Raw genomic sequence first — 24,106 nt, 5'->3', positions numbered from 1 at the left:
GAGAGATGCACAGCTGTTTGCTCCCCCAGGTATTAATCACTTACTCTGCTTTTATTAATAAAATCACTTTTGTTTAAGTATAAAAAAGTAGAGTTTAGGTGGTTTCAGGTAATAACAGATGGGACAAAGTAGTTCACCAAGCAAAATAAAGCAAAAACATGCAAGTCTAAGCCTAATACATTAAACTGATTACAAGTAATATCTCACTCTCAGATGACTGAATAAGCATCTTTCACAGACTAAACTCCTTCCTAGTCTGGGCCCAGCCCTTTCCCTGGTACAGTCCTTGTTTGTCGAAGCAGGCTCTCAGGTGGTAAGCAGGGGTTTTCTCGTGACCAGCAGCCTCTTTGTCGTGCTCCACCCCCTTCTGTAGCTTTGGCACAAGGCAGGAATCTTTTGTCTTTCTGGGTCCCCATCCGTCCTTCTAAACAGAGGTTTAAGATGGATTTCATTATCGGGTGACATGGTCACATGTCACTGGAGACTAGGGGTCTTACAGTCCTGGTGAACTGGCCCACACATACACAGGAAGGCTTTCAAGTAACTAAGGCCATTTACAACTGATTGTTTCTGGAGCACCCTTAATGGCCTCCACTTAATATGTTTGCATCAGTGATACAAGTTCATATCTTTTTTCCTCCCAACTCCAGATATAGAAATATATGCCAACAAATAGGATGAACACACTTGGTAGACTACAAGTTTTCTAATGACACCATACAAAGGGTATTTAGTGTTAGGCATATTCTAGTTATGTCACATTCATAAGCTTATTTCATAAAACATATGGCATAATGGATCACACCTCATATCTGATGTGTTTAAAAGTAGTAACATTTTTTGGACTACTACGCCTGCAAATTCGGTGTGCAACCTGGAACTCAAACTTTTTTTCATGGCTTATGCTTCCTCACCAGTAAAGATTTTGCAGTTAATCATTGTGTTGACTAAAAGCCAAGCCAGAATAGAATCCAGCTCATTCTCTTACAGCTATATTTGCTTTGTAATGCTAATAAGAGTAAAAACTTGATTTAGGTCCTACAGTAACCCTTTGACTAACAAGGCAAAATTTGGTCCTTGGAGAGTTAATTCTGAGTATGTACCCCATGGATGGAGGTGAGTGTGTATCTTCAGTAAGGAAGGTATCATTTTTACAGTCTCTTCAGAGTAGAACTGTGTTTCTAAACTGTCAGTATTGCATCTGAGAGATCTCCAAACATTCAAGGGAATTTCAACTCTTATAATGGAATTTTTCTGGTAAGTTACAGATGATTGCTTTATGTCAAAACACAAGTGTTAAAAAATCTAGAATGATGGCTTACAAACCAAGGAGCAAGGAGTTCTGAAAGTGCTACTAGCAGTTCTGAAATGTGACTTATTTTACGATTTACATTATACTGAAATGAAATGCATCAATCATCATTCTAATATGCTAGGTATTTTCAAATCTGAGTGACAGAGAATTGCAACCAGACAATGTTTTTGTGGAAGGGGATTCATAAAAATGGCTTTAAAAAGAGACTTTGGGTGTGTTCAATTTTATACTTAGTTTGTTTTAGACTAGGAAAATGTCCTGTTGCTGACAACAGATGCAGCTGAACTAGTACTGAATGTTTAATACTTTAGCTGTTACTAGTATTTTTTTAATTAACTTTGTTCAACTAAAATGGAATACTTCAAATTTCATACATCTTTGACATACCACAGAAATAAAACTGACAAGCTGGGAAGAGGTTTTGATAGTAGTTGTAGTATTGCTGGTTGACTTGACACTGAATGATCCTACACAGAACAATAACATCCGTATAAAGTTTGTTTAGAAAAATGCAGCATATTTCTCTTCTATATAAGGTCCTGTTCAATCTATTTTCATTAGTGGGATTTTACCATAAACGTACATCCTGTTTTAAATTTCCTCTATCCAAAATATTTTCATGTGTTATCAACTAGCTTGCTCTGCCAACTTAATATACAAATGCAGTCTGTATTAAAAGGTTTGTTTAATGGAAATAATTGAGTTGAAAGCTATCATAACATTGTAAGAGCAGAGACGTAATCCAAAATTCTTACAATTCACATTTATCACACTTACAAAAACTAAAATTACACACTACAAATTAACAAAATTCATGTAATACTTGCCCACAAAATAAACCAGCCTTTTACCACCATACTAGTTAGTGCATCCCCTCTCCAAATATCTGAAATAAAGATGAGCTTTTCAATATGCCTAGCAAATACTTTGATGCCTAAAAGGACCTAGAGGGGAAGGAGAAATCCAAAGCTCAAGAACCCTCCCAAAGAACACTGTTCCAGAAAACTTCCTTCCTTTTTAAAATATGGGGCTGATATCTTTTGAGAAAGTATGTCATATGATAGTAACTGAGGAAGGCATGGTGGAAGAGGCAGTTTGTCAGAAAACCAGGTTCTTAAAACACCTTAATCTCTGTAGTTTAAACCCAATACTTCCAACTCCATCCAGAGGCTGATAATCCACCATTCCCTATTGTGGAGTAACAGTAACATGCCATCTATATGACTTGCAATTTAGTGCAGACTGTGGCTACTGCTTTATTAAAACTTTAGCTTCTGGGTGCTCTCAAGGTAGAGCCCCACCTACTTCCATACGCTAGTCTCAACTTGAGCTGGAAGATGTGGATAACTGTAGCCAAATCTACATCAGGAAGGTCACACTCTCCTTCCCAGGTACAAATGGAAAAAAATTCAGTTACAGCTGCTACATGGCCATCACAATATAAAAGTGGTGGGAGGGAAGGGATTTAACCTATAAGGATCTGAGCAATATGAACACATACAAACAACAAGGAGTCCAGTGGCACCTTAAAGACTAATAGATTTATTGGGGCATAAGCTTTTGGTAGGGGGACATTAAAGGAGAGAGAGTAAGGGAGGGAAAGGTGAAGGTAAAGAAAGGAGAAAAAGACAAGGTGGAGTCAGGTTGAAGTAAAGAGACTGAGGGAGGAAATAAGCAATCAGAGGGGAAGATGCCCCGAATTAAAGCTTTCAAAAACTAGTTATATGCAGATGACATCCTCTGAGTCTGCAGGCTCCTGCTTTAAGCTACTTTTGTCTGCTGCAGCTGGCTCAGTTTCTGGTTGGCTCCTCCAGTAACCTCTGTGGGCTACTGAGCTCAGATGGCTCAGGAGCAGGTGGGGCCACATGGACCATAGTGCCCCCAGAATAGGAGACTCTCTTACATAATTCTAGGTCAAGGGGGCATTGGCTTTGATTAGATCTCAGCTCCCCCTTCCACCCAGTGTTACAGATGTACTTTAGCAGTTTTTCTCTGCTGTTGCCAGATGAGTTTCTGGTCAGCTATCAGGTTTTTTGGCATTCATTAATATTTCTGTCACTCAGGATTGGAAGACCATTAAAGTGTACCTGTTCTTGATATCCTTCTTTAATATCTGTACCTATATTTGGTTTCAGCAAGTACTTTGCGAGTATGTTATGGTCTCTTTAAGACCTTATGGTTTAGCACATCTTCTAGACCAAATGTGTTCTTTTGTGGAATTAATGTGATGGGTTTATGTATAAACAAAAAATCCAAAAAGAGAAAAGTAATCACAAGACTGCGATGCAGGAGAAGAGAACTTTGATACTTATGAAATAGAAATCCTGTTTTTCATAGGAAAGAATACAGAATTGCAGTTTTTTCCTCAAGCCTACATGTAGAATGAGAATATTTAAACATAGATGGTGATGGCCATCTGAGTTCATGTACATAGTGCTGGTAATTAAGTGAAAGTAATGCCATTCAGAAGCGTGTACAAAGGTAACTGATGAAAGACTAACAACTTCTAGAGACTATGGCATCAGACATTTTTTTCATTTAACTCATGCGTTTTTTACCTTAAGTGGAAAAATGATTTTTATATGGCAGATGAAATATTGTGTCTCAGATTTGTAGATTGCTTAAAGTTTTTGAAGGGACATGTTCAAGAAGAAAGTGAGAATTCTGTTTGTTGTGGGTCCTGTACAAAATGGTGATAGGAATTCAAAATAAGAAAGTAATTATGAGGACTGTGGGCATGGATTTATTGAATAGCTCTTATCTGATGTACATGGTGGATAGAGTCCCAATTGGTATATATTTTAAAAGAAAATGTTAGTCTTTCCCATAAGAATATAAATTACTAATTCAAAACTATCAAGATGTTTTCTAACACACTATATAAATTTGAGTTAATTTGAGTTTTCTCCAGCCTTGACACATGCAGTCTTGTCTTGCTTATCCACTAAAAAATCATGTTATACAGACTATTTTGACCACATCACTCCTCTTTGTATCCTTCCACTGGCTTTCCCATCTAGGGTATCGAGCACAACTTGCTCATCTTTAAGGACTTCATGGTTTAATCTCCCTGCTATATTTAATTTTTTATAGTCTATTGACACGTGAACCCCCATTTCCCCTAATGCCAGACTTCATCACTCATTTGTTAAATTTTCATATTGTCATGTTTTCTCTTATGTCTTATGTATATTATGACTTTCTTCATATGATTTGGATTGGAATGTGATTAAAAAACTAACATAGCATTTCTGCTTTAACTAATTGTTGTGGTTGATTTAAATTGTTAGCTAATCTAATTTAACTAAGGTTGAACTATTTTTTGTAAAACTCAGGAAAATAATTAACTCTACGTTCTGGGGCATGTCTTATTTTCAGCAGACTTTTCTCTACTTTTATATTACAGATGTCTTGGCTGCCCTATCATTTTCCATTAGCTCCCTGACCTTGATCGGAATGTTGGCGGCTGTCACTTACACAGTAAGTCTCTCCCCCACGCACACGTGTTACATTTTGTCTTGTATTGCTACTTTGTTGATATTGACTTGCAGATCTCATCAAAAATTAGTCTTGAATGGAAATACTTTCATATTAAAGGCAAAGCAGGGAGACACTAAGGTGTAGTAAAAGTATCTGCTTGTTAATTTCCTCTACATTGTAGCTGTACATTCCATACCTTGGGGCAGCACCCTGTAATCCCTATTATTCCTCATTTATATGCAATACCACAATTTTATATAAAGCACACCATGTGAGGTATCAAGAGACAGGTTGTGATCTACTAGAAGTCATTGTTCTATTTCAGGGGTTGGCAACCTTTCAGAAGTGGTGTGCCAAGTCTTCATTTATTCACTCTAATTTAAGGTTTTACATGCCAATAATATGTTTTAATGTTTTTAGAAGGTCTCTTTCTACAAGTCTATAATATATAACTAAACTATTGATGTATGTAAAGTAAGTAAGGTTTTTAAAATGTTTAAGGAGCTTCATTTAAAATTAAACTAAAATGCAGAGCCCCCTGGACTGGTGGCCAGGACCCGGGCAGTGCGAGTGCCACTGAAAATCAGCTTGCGTGCCACCTTCGGCTCCCGTGCCATAGGTTGCCTACCCCGATCTAGTTAAATGTGTATATCATTAATACATATGGAGTTATGAGATTGTGTTGTATGGTTGTCATTAAAACGTGCTGTAAGTTGGGGAATCAGCCAGATATTAGCTTCCCAGAGAGAACATCAAGGACAGTAACCAGCGCCTGGGAGGGTGTCGAATAGCCATTATCCAACAAGGAAGCTACAATGCAATGACTCACTTGCACAAGACCACACCAGGGGGATTGCTCAACCTTGCCTAGGGACTTAGTAATACCCACAAGATGTGCCTGCACTTGTGTTTTCTAAGTACCTGGGACTAAGGGTATAAAACAGAACACAGTGGCCCCATGATTTGCCTTTCCTTCTCCCCCCCTACCTATGCTGAAAGCAGCAAGAACTTTCAGAAAACTGAAGACTCCAGCAGAGGAGACTGGCCCAAGTTTGAGACAAAACTGTATACGAAAGACTAAGATCTAGTTGGGTGAGAATATTGCTTGGTTTAAATACTGTCTAGTGTGGTAAGGCTTAAGATTTAGATTACATACTTATATTCTTTTCTTTTTGATAGGCAAAAAGTCAGAGGTTATCACTTAAGTTTATTGATTACAAAAGAGATTTTGTTTTACTGTTTATCTTTACCAGTGAGATTGCCTAAAGTGTTTGTAAATCTGAGCAGATTTACCAAAGGATGATGTGTATCCACTTTCCACTGATGAAGCGGTGACTCTATTAATAAACGTGCATTTCTCAAAGGGTCTTGAGCAGTGCAAAATGGTATATTCCTAAGGTACAAGTCTGGGAGCTGGGAGCATTTGGCTGGTGCCTTTCTCTGTGTGATTCATGAGTGGCTCTGGGAGCATTCATGCAATCTAGCTGGGTGTGGGACTGAGTCATAACAGCATCTGGAGGGGTTTGCTGCTTGTCACTAGCAAAGCATTGAGAGAGAGAGAGAGAGAGTGTTCAGACTGGAGAGTTAAGGGGGCATAGCGGTCCCACAGTCCCAGGCTGAACCCTGGGGAATCCAATCACAGTAGTTGAAGAAAGTTGATACAATTATAAGATTACATACGTCTCCTGGTCTGTCTTTCAGTATAAGTTTAACTCTAAGTGCTTGTAATATACCTTTCAGCCTTTTTCTAGAACATTCATGTAAGGTAGGGCTAAATGATTCCCTGTTAGAGGGGAAATCCAAGGATGGGTTCCCAAAAATCGGAATGATCTCTTCAATCTTGTGTGAGAAGGCTACTAACCTGCCTTTTCTCCTCAGTACACTCACTTCTGAGCCTTTCCCCCTCTTTCTTCTCCACTGCACGTGAAAGGATGCAAAGGAGAGGAGATGGAAATTGTTCTGCAAAACTCAATTTTGGCTAAAATTCACTAAAGTTTCCATGATAAGTTATCAATGTCAAGAAAATAAATTTAAACCCTTCAGTCTGTAAAGTAGTGTTGACTATGTTCTACATAGTCAATGTTACTGAATTGACACATTTTAAAATTTAGTCTGGTATTCTGGCTCTCTTGGAAACTCTTATTAAAGTATCTGTGCTAGGGAAGTATGAGATGTGGATGTCAGTGTGAAGAAATGTACCTTTTTATCGTTATAGTGGTATTTGAAATGGAGTGAGCGGTTCTCATGAATAATATAAATCAAGATAGTCTGTTTCTTATTTCTGCATCTCAGAGAAATTCCTTAGTCCACACTTCCAACTATGAATTCCAACATTTGAGCAGAAAGTTTCGTGTGACATCACTTCAACTTTCAGTAAATTTATGAAGGAGTTGCCACTACTATTGCAACATATGTATTAAAGGCACATGCATAAGATTACTGTTGCAGGTCTGTATAAGCCAAGTATTGCTCTCTTAAACATCTTCTTGACTGAAGCTGTCTCTTGGTAGGAACACAGCAATGTTTACTGCATTTGGTAATTCATTAAATACAATCTTATGGTCTACAACAATGTTAATTCTTCTAGATCAGCAGTCAGTTTCTCATTGATTAATGCAGAAAGGAAAACTTCCTCCTATCAAAAAATGGTTACTATAATGGGCTTATTTCTCCTAACAATTCTTGTCATATTGCTGCATAGCATATTTCGGTTTAAATTCCTTACCATTTAGAGAAGCTGTTAACCTTTGGAATTAAGTAGGTATTTGTGTATTTTATGTAGTATCACCAACAGAGTTTGAGATATTCACAACAAGAATTTCCAATTCTTATTCCTCTTCTGTTTTTGTTAAGTTACATTCATCCTAGGTGTCAAGTCTTCTATTTGTACTGACATTGTATTCATCAGCTTGCTCTCATTTGTCCTGATGAATCTTTTTTGCAAAATTTGCAAACTCCATCAAAACTATGAATGGGAAACATCTATACAACCAAATTGTAAAGCCTGACAATTCATGACAAAGCAAAGCTGTAATGTTCGTAATTATTCTGGGAACTAGTGATGTGCTGGCTTTCCATCTGTTCAGTTGTCGACTTGTCTTTTTTCTGGACAAGCAACACTTATCTTTTTTGTTCAATGCTTGTCACAGTTACAAGGCAAGCTGTACTTCACTCTTTTTTGTACCTCTTGAGTACACCCCTTTTGGGGGGCAGGTTTTGCTACCTTCTCTACATTCTGAGTACAACCAAGCAGTTCATCTGATCAGGGATTGGATTTCTGGGCTGCAGCTCCCTGGTAACTAGCAGTATTAACATAAATGGAGGTAAAGCAGTGTTTCTCAAAGTGGTGGTCTGCAGACTGGTGCCGGTCTGCGAGCCATTGGCTGCCAGTCTGCAGCGAGTTTCCTCATGAGTATCAAATAGGATAATATGGCACTGGTCCCTGGCACACTGGAAAAAAAACTTGCCGGTCCCCCACATCAGATAGCTTGAGAAGCACTGGTCTACACTACAAAATTAGGTCAATTTTATAGAAGTCGGTGGAGGGCGTTCTCGCTACCACAGCTAGCATCGACTTGCGGAGCGGTGCACTGTGGGTAGCTATCCCTCAGTTCCCACAGTCTCTGCCGCCCATTGGAATTCTGGGTTAAGCTCCCAAAGCCTGATGGAGCCAAAACATTGTCGCAGGTGGTTTTGGGTACATGTCGTCAGTCGCCCCTCCCTCCATGAAAGCAATGGCAGACAATCGTTTCACGCCTTTTTTCCTGGGTTACCCCTGCAGATGCCATATCACGGCAAGCATGGAGCCTTCTCTGCTCACCATCACCACTGCTGTTGTGGGCAAGTCTACTGTGGGGGTTACTGTGATTCAAGTAGCCAATGGAGTCATTGACATTCTGTTATCAAGGGTAGTGACTCTGGGAAATGTGTGGGCCTTTTTAGATTTTAGGTGCGTCAGACTCCTGTCCTCCGTTGCTGGTGAAGTCTTGCAGCTGTACATTCTAGTCCGGGGCTGTAACACCACATAGCACTTCATGTAACAACTCCAGGGCTCTTCCTCTTTTGCTTTGCTGAGGTACCTTGCCCTACCTGGACCTCCAAGCATTCGACACAGAAGCACCTGCAGCAGCTGGCATTGCTACATAGCAGCAGCTGGTGCAGAAGGACTGCTAATTGTCATCATCCACCGCTTCCGCTGCAACTCTGCTCTCCTGCTCCCCAGCAATGAGCTCTGGGGATCCATACTGGTCCTTCTGGGTGCTGCTGGCAGCAGACGGTGCAGTAGGACTGGTAACCATCCTTGTCGGACGTGTAGCTTGGCTGGGGGCTTTGGGAACATCTTCCTTGCCTGGCTCCTAGCAATCTTCAGGCATGGTGTATGGTTCCATCACTTCCCCTGCAACTCTGCTCTCCTGCTCCCCAGCGACGAGCTCAGGGGATCGGTTCATGAAGCCTGGACAATAGTAAGGAGCAGTTCAACTATAGGCCGAGCAAGTGCGGAATGGTGGTAGAATGTGCCTTTGGATGTTTAAAAGCTCACTGGTGCTGTTAGTCAGACCTCAGCACAACCAACATTCCTATTGTTATTGCTGCTTGCTGTGTGCTCCATAATATCTGAGAGAGTAAGGGGGGAGATGTTTGTTGTAGGGCGGGAGGTTGAGGCAAATTGCCTGCAGTCCGATTTTGAGCAGCCAGACACCCGCCCCCTTTGATTTTAATTCCCTGTAAGCCAACCACCCTCTCCCCTTCGAAATAAAGTAACTATTGTTTTGAAACCTTGCATTGTTTCTTTATTTAAAAAAAATTGAGATAACGGACAAGGTAGCCCAGGTGGGGTGGGGGAGGAGGGAAGGACAAGGCCACATTGCTTATTGTAGCCATACTAAAAGTCAAACTGTTTGAATGACAGCCTTCTCTTGCTTGGGCGATCCTCTGGAGTGGAGTGACTGGGTGCCCAGAACCTTTCCCCTCTTTTGCCGTTTCCTCCCCCCCAGTGTTCTTGGGCACTGTGAAACATGGGAAGGAGGGTAGGCGGTTATACAGTGGATGCAGCGGGGGTCTGTGCTCTTGTTGGCTTTCCTGCAACTCCAACAGATGCTTCATCATGTCCGTTTGCTCCCCCAACAGACGCTTCATCATGTCCATTTGCTCCCCCATTAGCCTCAACGCTGCATCCTGCCTCTACAATTCGTGCTTACTTAATTCCTGGATTCTGCCACTAAATGCCTCCATGCATTAATCTGTGCCCTAACAGTGCGGGAGGACTGTATGAGCTTGGAAATCATGTCATCGCGAGTGTGCTTTGTTTTGTTTTTTGCCTTCCAAGCTGCAATAACCATAGGGATGGAGATGATAGCGGGAGCTTAGAAACATTCTGTGCTTTAAGATTCTGGGGGGACTGCATGGTCATCTATGCTGCTAGTTTGCCACGCTGAGCAAACAGGAAATGAAATTCTAAGTTCCCAGAGCTTTTCCTGTGTACTTGATTAGTGTATCAGGGTTCAAAGCGCTGTCCAGAGTGATCACAATGGAGCACTCTGGGATAGTTCCTGGAGGCCAATACCGTCAATTTTGCATCCGCACTATCCCAAATTCGACCCAGCAAAGTTGATTTTAGCGCTACTCCCCTCACCGGCGAAGAGTACGCAAGCCGATTTTAAGAGCTCTTTAGGTTGATGGAATGGGATTGGTTGTGTGGACGCATTGATTTTTAAATCAACTTAATGCAGCTAAATTCGCCCTAACCCTGTAATTTAGAACAGGCCTGGGTTTGCTCCCATGAGTCTTTTTTCACTTTGGGACCCTGTCACAGTAGCTGATTGACTCAGACAGCTTCTTCAAAACAAAGTATTATTTGTTCCATCACCCAAAGGAACATAGCACACAGCAAAAGAAAAAAGCGATAAAAGACCTATACACATGGCTCTTACCTACACCTTAATCTGTCTTTAAGATTTTGAGTTTCCCTCTCCTCTATCTCGGGCTTGGTGAAGCAGACTGTCCTGCTGCAGCTTTTCTCTCTCCCTGTGTGTTGGTCAGCAAGCTGACAACCCATTTGCCTGCCCATCCTTCCTATCCTAGAATCTTTAAGGTTTTCAGTATACCCTTTGGTCATAAGTTTGGCCTAGGAAGAGTAAATGTTGCCCTTGTAGTGGGGTGACAGACTAGAGTTATTTCCCACATAATACATTCCCCATTGTTTATCATTAGCATTCTCTGTGATAGTCCTTTGTATTTGCCATTATTTTATTTCCTGTTAACTTCCCCTTTGCAGCCTCCTCTATGCAGCCAGGCAGGATAATATCACGCAGGTAAACGTGTGTGCATGTATTTTTATATATGCATTTTTTTATGTAATTCCCTCATTCTCCATAACTTGTTTCTTCAGAATCAGCTATAGAAGCTGAGAATACAATAAAGTTTTCCAGAATACTTCTGATGTAATCTGCAATGAACTCCGTAGTATACAAACAAAACATATTTTTGCAAAATATTGCAATAAAAAGGCACATTACGAACTCAACAGAGAACAAGGGAAAAAGGAAAAAAGCATTAGACATTCTTAATTCAGGCAAATCTAGCCATGGAACATTCTTTTCCATTACTTAAAAATCAAAATAGCAGTCTGTGCTAAGCACTAGATTTGAAAATAAGAGTTAGTCTCCTAAATACTTGGGTCTAGAGTAGGGTCTGTGTAAAGTTGCTACTTTGAGTTTCTTTGCTGTTGATGAAATATTTTCAAAGAAGCACTAAAATGTATCCAACCTGCTATGCTGTCACTTACAAAATGTTAGAAAATCCTTTATTTTTATTGGTAATTAGTTATAGTAATATCCTGGCACAATACTACAGATCAGAAAAGTCTTAATTGAACCACAGATCAGATCCCTGCTGACTTGTGTTAAAATTGCTAATAACTTCTCTTAATCAGACATGCCATTTGAAAGGTAAATAATGAAGTTTGATAAATATGGTAAAATGTAAGTTGGATAAATTTAAATAATTTACTTTGTTCAATATTCTTTTCTCCTTCTTCCTCTTAAAGGCCCTCTTCTTCTCCTTTGCTCTGTGCATAGTATACTCCCTCCCTACCTCCCCCCCCAATTAAGATGCCTTTCTCTTCCCACCTCTCTTTGATGTAGCTCTGTCGTAGCTCTATCTTCCCATCCCTTCACCAGTGAAGCCCTGTCAGCCAGTATCCACTCTAGGCAGCTGAGTGGTAGCACTTCACAGAACAAAATATTGCTCTGTTTAAAACTAACATTTTTTTTCTCTGAAGCACCATAACTAAGTAGAGATGTTTTGGAGCTGCACCTCTCTGGAGGGAGAAGAGGAGAAAAACAGAGCTGAAGAGCAAGAGGGCAGATGTGGGGAGAAATACTCAGGGCTTGTCTATACTACTGCTTAAGTCAATGTACCTTGCGTTGTGTGGGGATGTGGGAAAAAAACAAACCTCCCTGACCAACCAAAGTTACGTCCACTTAAAGTGGAGTCTAAAGCTTCTGTCTTTCTGCCTCTCTTTGAGGTGGAGTAATTACATTGATGGGAGACATTGACATAGCATGTTTTCACCAGATGCATTACATCAGCTCAGCTTTATTGCTGCAGCTGTGCTGATGTAGCACGGTAGTGAAGATAAGCACTGAGTCATGACTTGAGAAGGAGAGCAATAAGATGCTCTCCAGAGTGACCTGGAGAAGAAAAACTTTATTTTGTTTAACATTTTTTTTTTAATTTGGAATGATCACTCTTGGCATAACAAATGAATCAAGAAAGGCATTAAATGATTGTTTTTAAGTCTGTCATAATTATGGGCATAGGGCTGTTGTACAGCTACAGTAAATGTTTCAGGTGTCATGCAGAGGTCTGCATTTCTGAGTGTAGTATTTGGTTTCCTGGCTAACAGTAAAATAAAATAAAAATCATGATTTCCCCCCTACCCAGTGTGTATCCTGTTGTGCCATGTTGCTTAATGTTTAAACTCCTTATCAGTAACAGACCCTCCCCCCCCATAGTCTACTCAAAGTAATAACCTGTTGGGTCTCAGGCCTCTCACAAGGACCTGTCTCTCCTTTAAGACCAGGGTTTTAGGCTCCCGCTCCTTGAAGTTCTTTGTGATTACCTTAGCAAGACTGACCTAGCTCAGCTCCTGAAGTTTTCTTTTCCATCCACACCAAGGCTAAGTCTACAGTAGAAATGCTGCAACGCTGAAGCTGCACTTCTGTAGCATTTCAGTGAAGACACTCATTACAGGGAGGGTTTTCCTGTTGCTGTAGTTAATCCACCTCCCCAAGAGACGGTAGTTAGGTTGATGAGAGAATTTTCTTCCATTGATGTAGAACTGCCTATACTACAGGGAGGAGCAGGTCGGCTTAATTATATTGCTCAGTGGCATGGATTTTTCACATCCCTGAGAGGTTGACCCAGCTACATCAAACTTTTTAGTGTGAACCTGGCCTGATGTTTACCAGTGCCAAGACCATTGGAGCAGTGTCGTGGAAATCTACAACAGAAATTGATGAAATAAACTCCTTCCTAAGTAAATGTCTGCAGAAGATCTTCAGAGTTCATTGGAAATAATCGCTTGCAACATGAGAAATTAAGTAGAACAAGCCAATCTAAAGCATCAAACATAATAAGAGGACAACAATGAACATATTTAGGATGCACTTGTGTAGGTGGCATCTTCCAACTTCAATGGCAAGTTATTATATGTGAAGAGAAAAAGGTAGTGACCTAGAACAGTGGCTCTCTACCTTTCCAGACCACTATACCCCTTTCAGGAGTCTGATTTGTCTTGTGAACCCCCAAGTTTAATCTCTCGTAAAAACTACTACTTTTACAAAAGCAGACATAAAAATACTTACTGAAAAATTACTTTCGCTGGAATATAAACGTACTTATATTTCAATGGAGAGTATATAGGGCAGTATAAACAAGCCATTGTCTGTATGTAATTTTAATTTGTACTGACTTTGCTAGTGCTTTTTCTGTAGCCTGTTGTAAAACCAGGCAAATATCTAGATGAGTTGATGTATCCTCTGGAAAACCTCTGCGTACTCACAGGGTACATGTACCCCAGGTTGAGAACCACTACCATAGAGAAACACTATACAAACAATTTGAGGAAGAAGTCAGATATATCAATATGACACTCGGAAGGCTGAACAGGCCAGTACAAGACTTAGGTGGCAGAAACTAGTGGATGCTCTATACATCTAAAGGTGTAGGCCAATGAAGAAAAAAAGGCTGCTTCCACAAAGTAAAGTATATTTATTTAAGGACAAAAGCCTTAGAGAAAACATATCAGTAAAAGGTCTAAATACATACTTAAACTTACCAGAGATTCCTTATGTTTCCTATAGAGACCCTGGCAAGTTCCAGTCCTTTAAACCCTCAGTGCGGGGTTTTCATCCTCTGAATTAAAGGCTCATGTCACTTGGTTACAGCAGAACGAGGCTCCTCGTCCCTCATCAGTTCAAGGTGGCCTTCCTGGGTCTCTTGAGCATAGTCTGGGTGAACTGCATATGCTGATTCACGGAGTGGTTCTGTTTACCAGTTTGCAGGGTCCCACTGATTTTAGTTTCTAGACAGAGCTCAGTAACCCTTCACAACAAACCAATGTACAGTCCTTGTCTCAGAGATAGAAAACATTTATAAAGTGGATAGACATCTTAATATATGCCTGGGTTCATAGTATGTGTCACAAGTGGTAGTTAGCACAAGGTAAAGAAGATACCAACCAAGGAATATTGATCCTTTTTGTCAGAATTTGCTCACTAAAAGTGTCCTGGCTTCTCACCTTCATGATGTAAGAATTAATTTTTGTGTGTGTGTGGATTTCTATCCTGCAGTGGGATTGACAACCTGAATCAGTAAATTTTTTTCCTGTGGTACATTTTAAAGGTTCATTTACATGTAACATCTGTGTTTTTAGCCAGCAGTTAATTAACACTGTCTCTCCAAACTATCCTTCTAATACTTCATATACCAGCAGAAAATTATGTAACTTTTCATGATTTAATTTATGCTCATTTCAAAATACTGACAATGAACTAAAAGCTGAAGAGAAATGTGGGTGTCTTTACTTCAGTTTGTGTTTTTATTATTGAGATTTGCCTTCAAGGACTTTGTTTGGCACTGTTCTATGTCTGTGAACATAATATTCTTATTTAGCTGAGGAGAGCAATAATAGAGGCAGTCCTTGAATTTTTCATCATTTTAAGAACATGACAGTTGTGTTGGTCAGATCAGTGGGCCATCTTTTTCACTAACCAGTACTGGCAGTTACTATGTACTTAAACATTCAAGAAACTATAATGTGAATAATAATGGATTAACCTTCTCATAGGGAAAGAGTCTTGTTAACCTCCATCAATTGTTGCTGTATCTTCTGAAGTACTTCATTCCTTACATATTCTTATAATGTAACTGTGGATGTAAATATTTACAAAATTATACTTTAATGCAACAGTAGTGACCCAAGCCTGGCAAAGCCAGTGAATGGACTTGGGGCAGGGGCCGCTGGGATGGAGTGGGCTTGCAGGGGGGCTGCACCCTCCAAGGGAGTTTAAGGGGCAGGGAGGGGGGAACCTGGTCTGGGGAGCAGCCCCTGGGCAGTCTGGCCCCTGGCATCTATAAAGTCTCATTGGGATTTGCCCCTCAATGAACTGATGTGTTGTGGAGGTGGGGGTAAGGTGGAAGTTTTGCCTAGGGTGCAAAATATCCTTGCACTGGCCTTGGGAACACCTAGCAGTCCAGATTTCTTATCAACATACTGGAGCTTAAGGCAGGACCATGGCCTTCAACGTCTTTTTGCCTGGTCCCACAGCATCATGTAGTGCAGGTGTTCACAGACAAAGCCATGGCTGGCATGTACTACATGGCCAGCTGAGAGAGCTAGGAACACACTGCTATTTGTGAAAGTGAAGAAACCATGGATGTGTATCCCAAATTAAATCCATGCAGTAGCTTTTCATCTTGCTGAGGAGAGAAACATCACGGCAGACTTGCTTGTGAAGTTGGACTCAGGATCAACATGAGTGGTCTTTGAAAACTAACTGTGGCCAGAGAACCATTTTCCAGATGAGGCCATCCAGTAACAGATCTTTTTGTTTGTCTGATGAAAACACTAAATATCCAGTTTTGCAGCATGTCCGGACGCAGGTTTGTTCTCAGATGTTTTTGAGGGACTCGAGCCAATGTCTTCTATATGCTCTTTGTCCCATTCCCACGATACCTAGAGTCATAATGAGGATCAGGTGAACAGAGCCAACATTATACTATAGTCCCAGTGTGACCATGTCAGCACTGGTATCCAGATCTCTTGCAGCTGCACTGTATCTGCTACATTTATCACCAGATCTAATGACACAAGAGCAAGGGAGGATTCTGCATCCCAAACCAGAGATGCTCCATCTTGTATCATGGAAGATAACCTTGCTGAGGTTCCCTTCAAGACCTTTTCCAATCTACTTATTCAGAACACCTCCTACAACTAGACGAGCACTTCATCCCAGTTCTCAGGGATCAAATAAACTCAGCTGAACTCCAGATTTTGTCACTTGGATATCTTTATTTGCCATACAGCAAAGCTACGCTGAGTTGATCAGATTCAGATATCGGGTGTAGGCATGGGTGGCAGGTATCGAAGACAGGAGGAGGCTGTGCCTCCCCAAACAGCTTTGCGTGACCCTGCCCATGCTCCGTTCCCAGGCCCTTTCCTGCTTCCCAGGCTTTGCTGGGACGGGAGGGGGGAGGCTCTTTTTCTCTCCACCCCCCGCCCTCCCTCCCATTGCCAGAGCCCCAGACTGGGGCTGTGGTCTAATGGGGACTAGCCTATAATCTGGGCCTGGGGGAGGGGATGGCGGGGGTGTGTGTGCTGCCTGCCTACCCCCAGCTCATCTACCTGGCACTCTGGGGCTTGGGGGTGCTCAGGCAGCCTAAGGTGGGATGTGGGGGCTGGCTTCTGGGAAGAAGCAGGACTCTGGGTTCTAGGAGGAGGGGTGGGGTCGTGGGCAGAAGGAGTGGTTAGGGCTGGGGGCTAGCCATTCCAAGCCTGGGGTTCACCTGCCACCCGTGGGGTAAATATATGGCATACTAAACACCAAAAGTTACACAGCAAACCTCTTCCCTTATATGAACTTACACATGACATGGCATCAGACATTTTGGAATTGTCTTGATTACTTTGTAGGAACCAGTCCCTGTAGAGCATGCTGTGTCTGTATATTGTCCAAGCTGGACCTATTCTTTACCTAATCTCTACATTCCTAATTTATCTTGTCCATTGTTATCTTGTTTTGTAGTAAATAGTTCCCCAGTGTTCTCCCTCTTATCTGGCTCAGACATTACCTTTTTAGCCTACTGACCTATTTACTTAACTTTATTTAGCAGGGATGTTCTGTTTTCAGCCTAATGACCTGTTTATCTCACTGATTGTAATCTACAAGAAATGAGGCTTTCCTCTGTGTTAATTACTCATGTCAGGCCAGGTCTCAGCTACAAAACTTGATTAATGTGGAATTTTTTTCTGCTTTCTGAGAGTTAGTTCAGTCAAGGAAAGGCTCCACCCTGAAATGCTATAAACAAAAATGGAGACTCTTTTTATTATTTGGGCCTCTAGTAAAAGACTCCTTCCACCCTGAGCTGTGGTACCTGCATTGGCAAAATATATTTTACACCTAAGTCTCAGAGCTTAGGTTTGTCATGAGCAGATATTACTGCCATATGGACCTTTAGGAAGGCAATACCTATCTTCTCTGTTCCTGCAATCTCCAATTTCCTTAACAGTATGGTAAATGTGGGAGCCCATGTCTTTATGGGATCTAAAGCTTTTCTTAATGCAGTCAGTGAACTCTCCTTATGAACTTCTTCCTCAAACCTCTTTTGAGTATCTATCAATCAGTATGGCCTTACTGACAGCAATGACATTCTAGGAGGATGAGTTTGTCCACATGGACAAAATCACTATTAGGCCCCATCCCAGCCTCTTGCCAAAGGTGTTATCAGATTTCTAGCTGTCTCAGTGTTTATCCTTGTCCAAAATCCTATTCCCACAGATGAAACGTCTTTCTGTACCCCAAAAGAGAACTCTCTGTTTTTACTTGGAAAGCACCAAGCCATTCAGAAAATCCGATCATGTGTTTGTAGCATATTGGAGGAAATGCCAGGGAAAATTCATTACCAAGCAATCTTTCTTGTTGGATTAGGAGATGTATGCAACATTGCTACATCTTAACTAGGAAATCAATGTCTCCTGTTTTAAAGGCTCACTCAACAAGAGCCATGGCAAGCATTGTGGTATGCCTTCGCGTACTCCCCTGATGGAGATTTGCAGACCAGCTTCTTGGACTTCAGTGCATACCTTCACCAAGCACTGTTTTTTGGACTTGGCTTTGTGCTGACAGAGTGCGGGAGAATGGTGCTATAGTTCACATTTAGGTAAGGACCCCTCACCCCCTGTCAACTTAATCTCCAACAAAGTGGGAATATGCAGAGGAACTCCAAGATTGTGTACACATAACTGTACTGTGAGTTCTGTGCATTCATCCTACCTGCCTACCTTCCCCACTACTTTGGAGTCATAGACTATTAAGATGCTGTGAATTTGCATTCATGCACTTCATTACATAGAGTAATGCAATGCTGTCGCCGTTACATGAAACATTTCATGGAGTACTCCCCCAATCCCAACAGACAAGATGCCAGGAAAGCCATATCTTGCAAGTGGGAATACAGTTATGACTCTCAAACAAATGTTTCTGGTAAGTAACCTTTGTGTTGTAAATGTAACAGAGGTTAAGGCACAAAATGAGTTATACTTAGCAAGCAACTTGAAAGGTAATGAGCTTCATTAGAAGCAAAAGAAAGATCAAAAGTGTACTTAGCAGGGAAGGAGAGCTAATTGATATCAAGGAGGATGAAGTGCTTAAAAACTATTTTGCTTCCATCTTTTTTAGTCTTCACTACAATGATTAATCATGAATATTAACAACAAGAAGAAAGAAACTTAAGCCAAAATAGTGAAAGAGTAAGTTCAAGAAAATTGAGATGTTACATGAATTCAAGTAGGCAGGGTCTGATAAAATTCATCCGAGGGTAGCAAGGGCACAAGCTGAAGCAAGCTCGGAACTGTGTCCTTCAGCCCTCTGAGGCCTCATTGTTAAAATATAGTATCTGTCTTCAAAAAGAGAATAAAGACGACATGGGATATTTAGACCAGTTAGCCTAGCTTCAATACCTGGAAAGATACTGGAACAATTATGAAGGAATCCATTTGTAAGCACCTGGAGGATAATAGGTGATAAGTAATTAATAGTCAACATGGATTTGTCAAGAGCAAATAACTTCAAACCAACTTAATTTCCTCTTTTGACATGGTTACTGGCCTAGTGGATGGGGTGGGGAAGCAATAGACATGAATTACCTTGATTTTTAGGAAGGCTTTCGTCAGAGTTCCCCATGACAGTCTCCTAAGCAAACTAGGGAAATGTGGTCTAGATAATACTGTAAGGTGGGTGCATGACAGATTGAAAGACTGTAATCAAAAAGTAGTTTTTAATGGTTTATTGCCAAACTGAGAGGCAGTGTGTAGTGAGGTCCCGCAGAGATCAGTTCTGGGTGTGGTACTATTCAGTATTTGTATTGATGACTTGAATAATGGAATGGAGAGTATGTTTATAAAATTGTGGGTGACACTAAGTTGGAGAAGATTCAACTGTTTTGAAGGACAAGATTAGAATTCAAAGTTATCTTGATGTATTGAAGAATTGGTCTGAAATCAACCAGATAAAATTCAGTTAAGGCAAGTCCTACGTTTAGGAAGGGAAGAAATAAAGGCACAAGTACAAAATGGGATACAACTGGCTATGCAGTAGTACTGCTGCAAAGGATCTGGGGGTTATAGTGGATTACAAACTGAATATGCCGCTTCCTATATCGTCAGGCCTGTCCAGGCAACCTGACTGGAAGCCAGAGTCCCAATCCATTTTCCTTCTCTATGCAGGAGATGGGAGAGATGAGCCATTTGGTATGTGAAATATGGAGATGTACGCTGGCACCATTAAGGTTGTGCTTTGGACCTGTGTTCAAGCAGCCCATTGCCTTTCACAAACTTCACATCAGACCCTTTGTCAACACACCAGCTGCACTGAAATCTCCCGTGGGGGACAACAACAATTAGCTTAAACATCCACCCCCATTGTACTGGGCAGCTATAATGGAATTCATCATCACATTGAGATACTCCAGGACAGTATCTTAGCCTGTGTTGGATAGATGTACTCTACCTCCCCAGAGCAAGAAATGACCTCAGTACTGTTCCAGAACGGAGAATCAGATGACCCAGGGCGGGGAATGCTCTCCTCCTTCCATGGGACAAGGGTCATCTCTGTGCCTTTCTGCAGCTCCCTCTGATGCTGAAAGTCCTGTCTGAAAGTGAAAAGAGAACAAACATTATACTGATTGCTCCAACCTGGCCCAGGCAGATGTGATACTTTTACCTGTCACAGCTGACACTGTCCACTGATGACTCTTCCAGTCACGCCGTACCTGATATCACAGAATGAGGGACTTACACTCTCTATCCCAACCTGTGGATTCTGTGATTCAAATCCTTCGTGGTTCCAGCACATAGCGACATCGATCTGAGGAAGTACAGGAGGTGTTATTACACAGTAGAAAAGGAACTACTTGTCATACCTACCTACAAACGTGGAAAAGATTTAAAATCTGGTGTCACCCCAAATGTGGCCACCCTACGGGTGGTACTGGACTACATGTTGACTCAAGAAATTAGATCTCTGTCACTTTGCTAAATGTTTCTTTGGCAGCAATGCAACCTTCTGCCAGCAGGTAGAAGGGTACTCCATTTTTTTTTCTCATCTGACCATGAAGAGATTTCTTAAAAGCATAGCAAACCTCTTTCCCCAAACCACACTTCCCACTCCTCAATGGGATCCCAACATGTTGTTAAAAGGACTGACTGGACCACCATTTGAGCCCATGGCCACTTGTTCATTAACTCACCTTTCAGTGAAGATGGCGTTCCTGATCATCGTTACCTCAGCAAGAAGGCTAAGGGAGATAGTGATCCTAATGGGGAAGAACACAGTAAAGAGGGAATGCACTAACAGTCTCACTCTCAAGACCACATCTGAAGTTCACTCTCAAGACCACATCTGAAGTTCACTCTCAAGGTGGCTTTCGATTTTCATATAAATCAGATTATTCAACTTCCAATCTTTTATCTTAAACCTTATCAGGATAACAAGGAAGCCATCCTCCATACCCTTGATGTGAGGAGAGCCTTGACCTTCTATTTGGACAGAACAAGAACTTTCAGAAAATCTCTGAGACTCTTCCTCTCTGTTACAGATAGATCAAAAGGTACAGCCTTTCCAGATGGATCTCAAACTGCATCAGGCTCTGTTACCCGATGTGTAATTTAGCACCCTCATCGTCTTGTAGTGTGTGCGTATTGGGTATCTTTGTCAGAAATCTGCAGAGCTGCTAGCTGGGCATCTGCACATACTTTTGCAGAACATCATGCCATCCTCGGACTCAACTGCAGGTGCCAGATTCAGTGCCATGGTGCTATCCTCTTATATTAGGCTCAACTCTGAATCCCCAGCCTACAGTGGTGGGCATTGCTTGGGAGTCACCTACAGAGGAGCACCCTTTGGGACACTACTTGAAGTTGTTACTAACCTTGTGCAGTAATGATTCTTTGAGATGTCCCCCATGGGTGCTCCACAGCCCACCTTTCTCTCCCTTACTTTGGAGTTCTAGTAGTGACTGTGGTAGAGAAGGAACGGAGGAAGGATTGCATGCGCATGTTGCCTAGTCTCATGGCAGGTGGGGAGCAGCACATGCATGGGCAGGGTGGACTGCTACCGAAGTTCTTTGATCAGCAGTGCAAGGATGCGCAAACACCTACAGCAGAGCACCGATAGGGGGACACATCTCGAAGAACCATTGTTACAGCACAAAGTAAGTAATTCTTATGTGCTTACAACAAAAAAAATCTGTGACTGTCCAGAATGCAGCAGCTGGCAAAAGTTCACATTTTGAATGGTTGTAAAGGGTACCTCAAGTAAGGTATTTGATGGTAGGAATGTAATAAGCCTCTGAAACAATTGGTCATGTTAGCTTTTTTAGATTCTGGTAGAAAAATGAACTCTTGGCACGGGCTGCCACCTGATTATCCAACAACAGTCTATTGTCAAGTAAGACCCCCTAAATTACCAACCAGATTTACAAAATAATTACGTTGGCTGATAGCTTTCTGCATCAATGCCATATGATCCAAAACACTGAGGGAGTGACAGTATGGTGATTAGGGGCCACTAGTCAAATATGTGAGACACTAAGAGGAAGCTTTTCGTTTTATGTGAAGACAGGGCCTCCTGAAAATGACTGTCGTGTTGGTATTATACACTGTCTAGCATATGTTTTCAAAATGACTTCCTTGGTATCTGTATTCTTCTTGGTCAGACATGAAAACTGTTGTCTGCACTGTGATTGAGGTCTATAGGTGATAGTTTCAATTTGTTGTGAAATTCTGTTTCCAGAACGATTTTACTGTTGATATTTGAAGACCAGTTGATCAAATTAAGTTTAGACATTTCTGTAATGAGTACTCAGTATTTCATGTGGTGTGGTAAATGGTGTGCTGTACGGAAAGTAGTTAGCACAGGGGTAGGCAACCTATGGCACGCGAGCTGATTTTCAGTGGCACTCGCACTGCCCAGGTCCTGGCCACCAGTCCGGGGGGCTCTGCATTTTAATTTAAATTTGAATGAAGCTTCTTCAACATTTTAAAAACCTTATTTACTTTACATACAACAGTTTAGTTATGTATTATAGATGTATAGAAAGAGACCTTCTAAAAACATTAAAATGTATTACCGGCATGTGAAACATTAAATTAGAGTGAATAAATGAAGGCTCGGCACAGCACTTCTGAAAGGATGCCGACCCCTGAGTTAGCATTAAGAAAAGAAACATCTAAAATGATTGAACTGAGTGGGAGTTGGATTAGCACATTCTGTTTAACTCTCAGTGCAATCTTGATAAACCTGCAATATTTGATCTTTTAGTTACTGGGAACATCATCTTTATGAAGTTATAGGAGAATCTTCAGTTGAAGGGGGGAAAAAATTATGGCTAATCCTGTGAAATGCTGAGTGCTTCCATCGTGATGCTAAGCACTTTAAATCCCTGTTGACAGCACAGGGTTGTGAGGATACCCAGCATCCTGCAGTATTGGACTTAAAACCTTTACTATGTTGTGTTTATAGCTTTGGCTGAAGCAGATGACAGATCTATTCTACAAGGACAGTTGTAGCATAAATATTGACAGCTAACCAGTCTGTCCTGTTAATATATTGAGTCCACTAGTGTGGTAAATAGGTGCTAGTTGAGGGAATTTGCACCTTAGGCTGGCTACAGGCAGACTTTGTTCTGCCTATATTATCTACTAAACAGCTTTTTTTGTTTGTTGTTGCTGAATTCCTATAACAGCGCCTTACTATAAAATTAGGCATTTTCCCCCTCCTAAAGTGCTTGTCTGCAGCCGTGATTAGGAAAACTATACGTAAGTGTACACTGGATATAATTTGAACTACCTAACAAATGCATACTAGTATATATTGCTACTTATAAGCATCATAGTTGAGTATCAGAGGGGTAACTGTGTTAGTCTGTATCCACAAAGACAATGCAGAGTCCAGTGGCACCTTAAAGACTAACAGATTTATTTGGGCATAAACTTTCATGGGTAAAAAAACCCCACTTCTTCAGATGCATCTTGCCGTGGCAGTGCTTTGAAGTTTCTAGTGTGGACATACCCTAAGTTTTACATACCTTAATTAGAGAAATGACTGTAGAAAATAAATTAGGTACATTAAATTTGTAATGTACGAGAGAACATGTAACTTCCACTAGAATCCTTGATAAATTCAGACTGGGTTATATTGAAAAGTGTATTGGACATGATTTCTTTTTGCCTTTGGATGAAAGCGTGGACGAACACTATGCTATAACAGGCCACTGTGTAAAAACAAGTATTGTTGTATTCCCTACTACTTCCACTCTCATTTTAGATTGTGAGCTCTATGGGTAGAGACATGTCTGACTCTCTCTTTAAATGTTTGGCATCGTTCTAGGGACTAAATAAATATTTCAAAATAAAGAGATGACAAGTTTTCCAACTACTGAATAGAAGTATGAAGTAGGGGGGAAGGGACTTACAAGTTTCCTCTGGTGTTAAAACTATTTCTGCTTAAATATTTTCTTCCTTTTAATATT

General features: G+C 41.1%; 1 protein-coding gene across 4 annotated transcripts in view; it reads left to right on the top strand.

Moving 5' to 3' along the window:
- LMBRD1 (LMBR1 domain containing 1) overlaps positions 1-24,106 on the top strand; it is a 232,243-nt gene that overhangs the window by 86,971 nt on the left and 121,166 nt on the right. For all 4 annotated transcript variants that reach the window (XM_032770339.2, XM_032770340.2, XM_032770342.2 and 1 more), the window contains exon 6: positions 4,722-4,795. In XM_032770339.2, the coding sequence (XP_032626230.1) occupies positions 4,722-4,795 (74 nt within the window). The remainder of the gene's footprint in view (positions 1-4,721; positions 4,796-24,106) is intronic.

The sequence above is a fragment of the Chelonoidis abingdonii genome, chromosome 3, assembly GCF_003597395.2.
Source record: "Chelonoidis abingdonii isolate Lonesome George chromosome 3, CheloAbing_2.0, whole genome shotgun sequence".
NCBI classification, from domain to species: Eukaryota; Metazoa; Chordata; order Testudines; family Testudinidae; genus Chelonoidis; species Chelonoidis abingdonii.
Note: the sequence above shows the minus strand (reverse complement) of the source record. Positions and strands in the feature narration are given on the sequence as shown.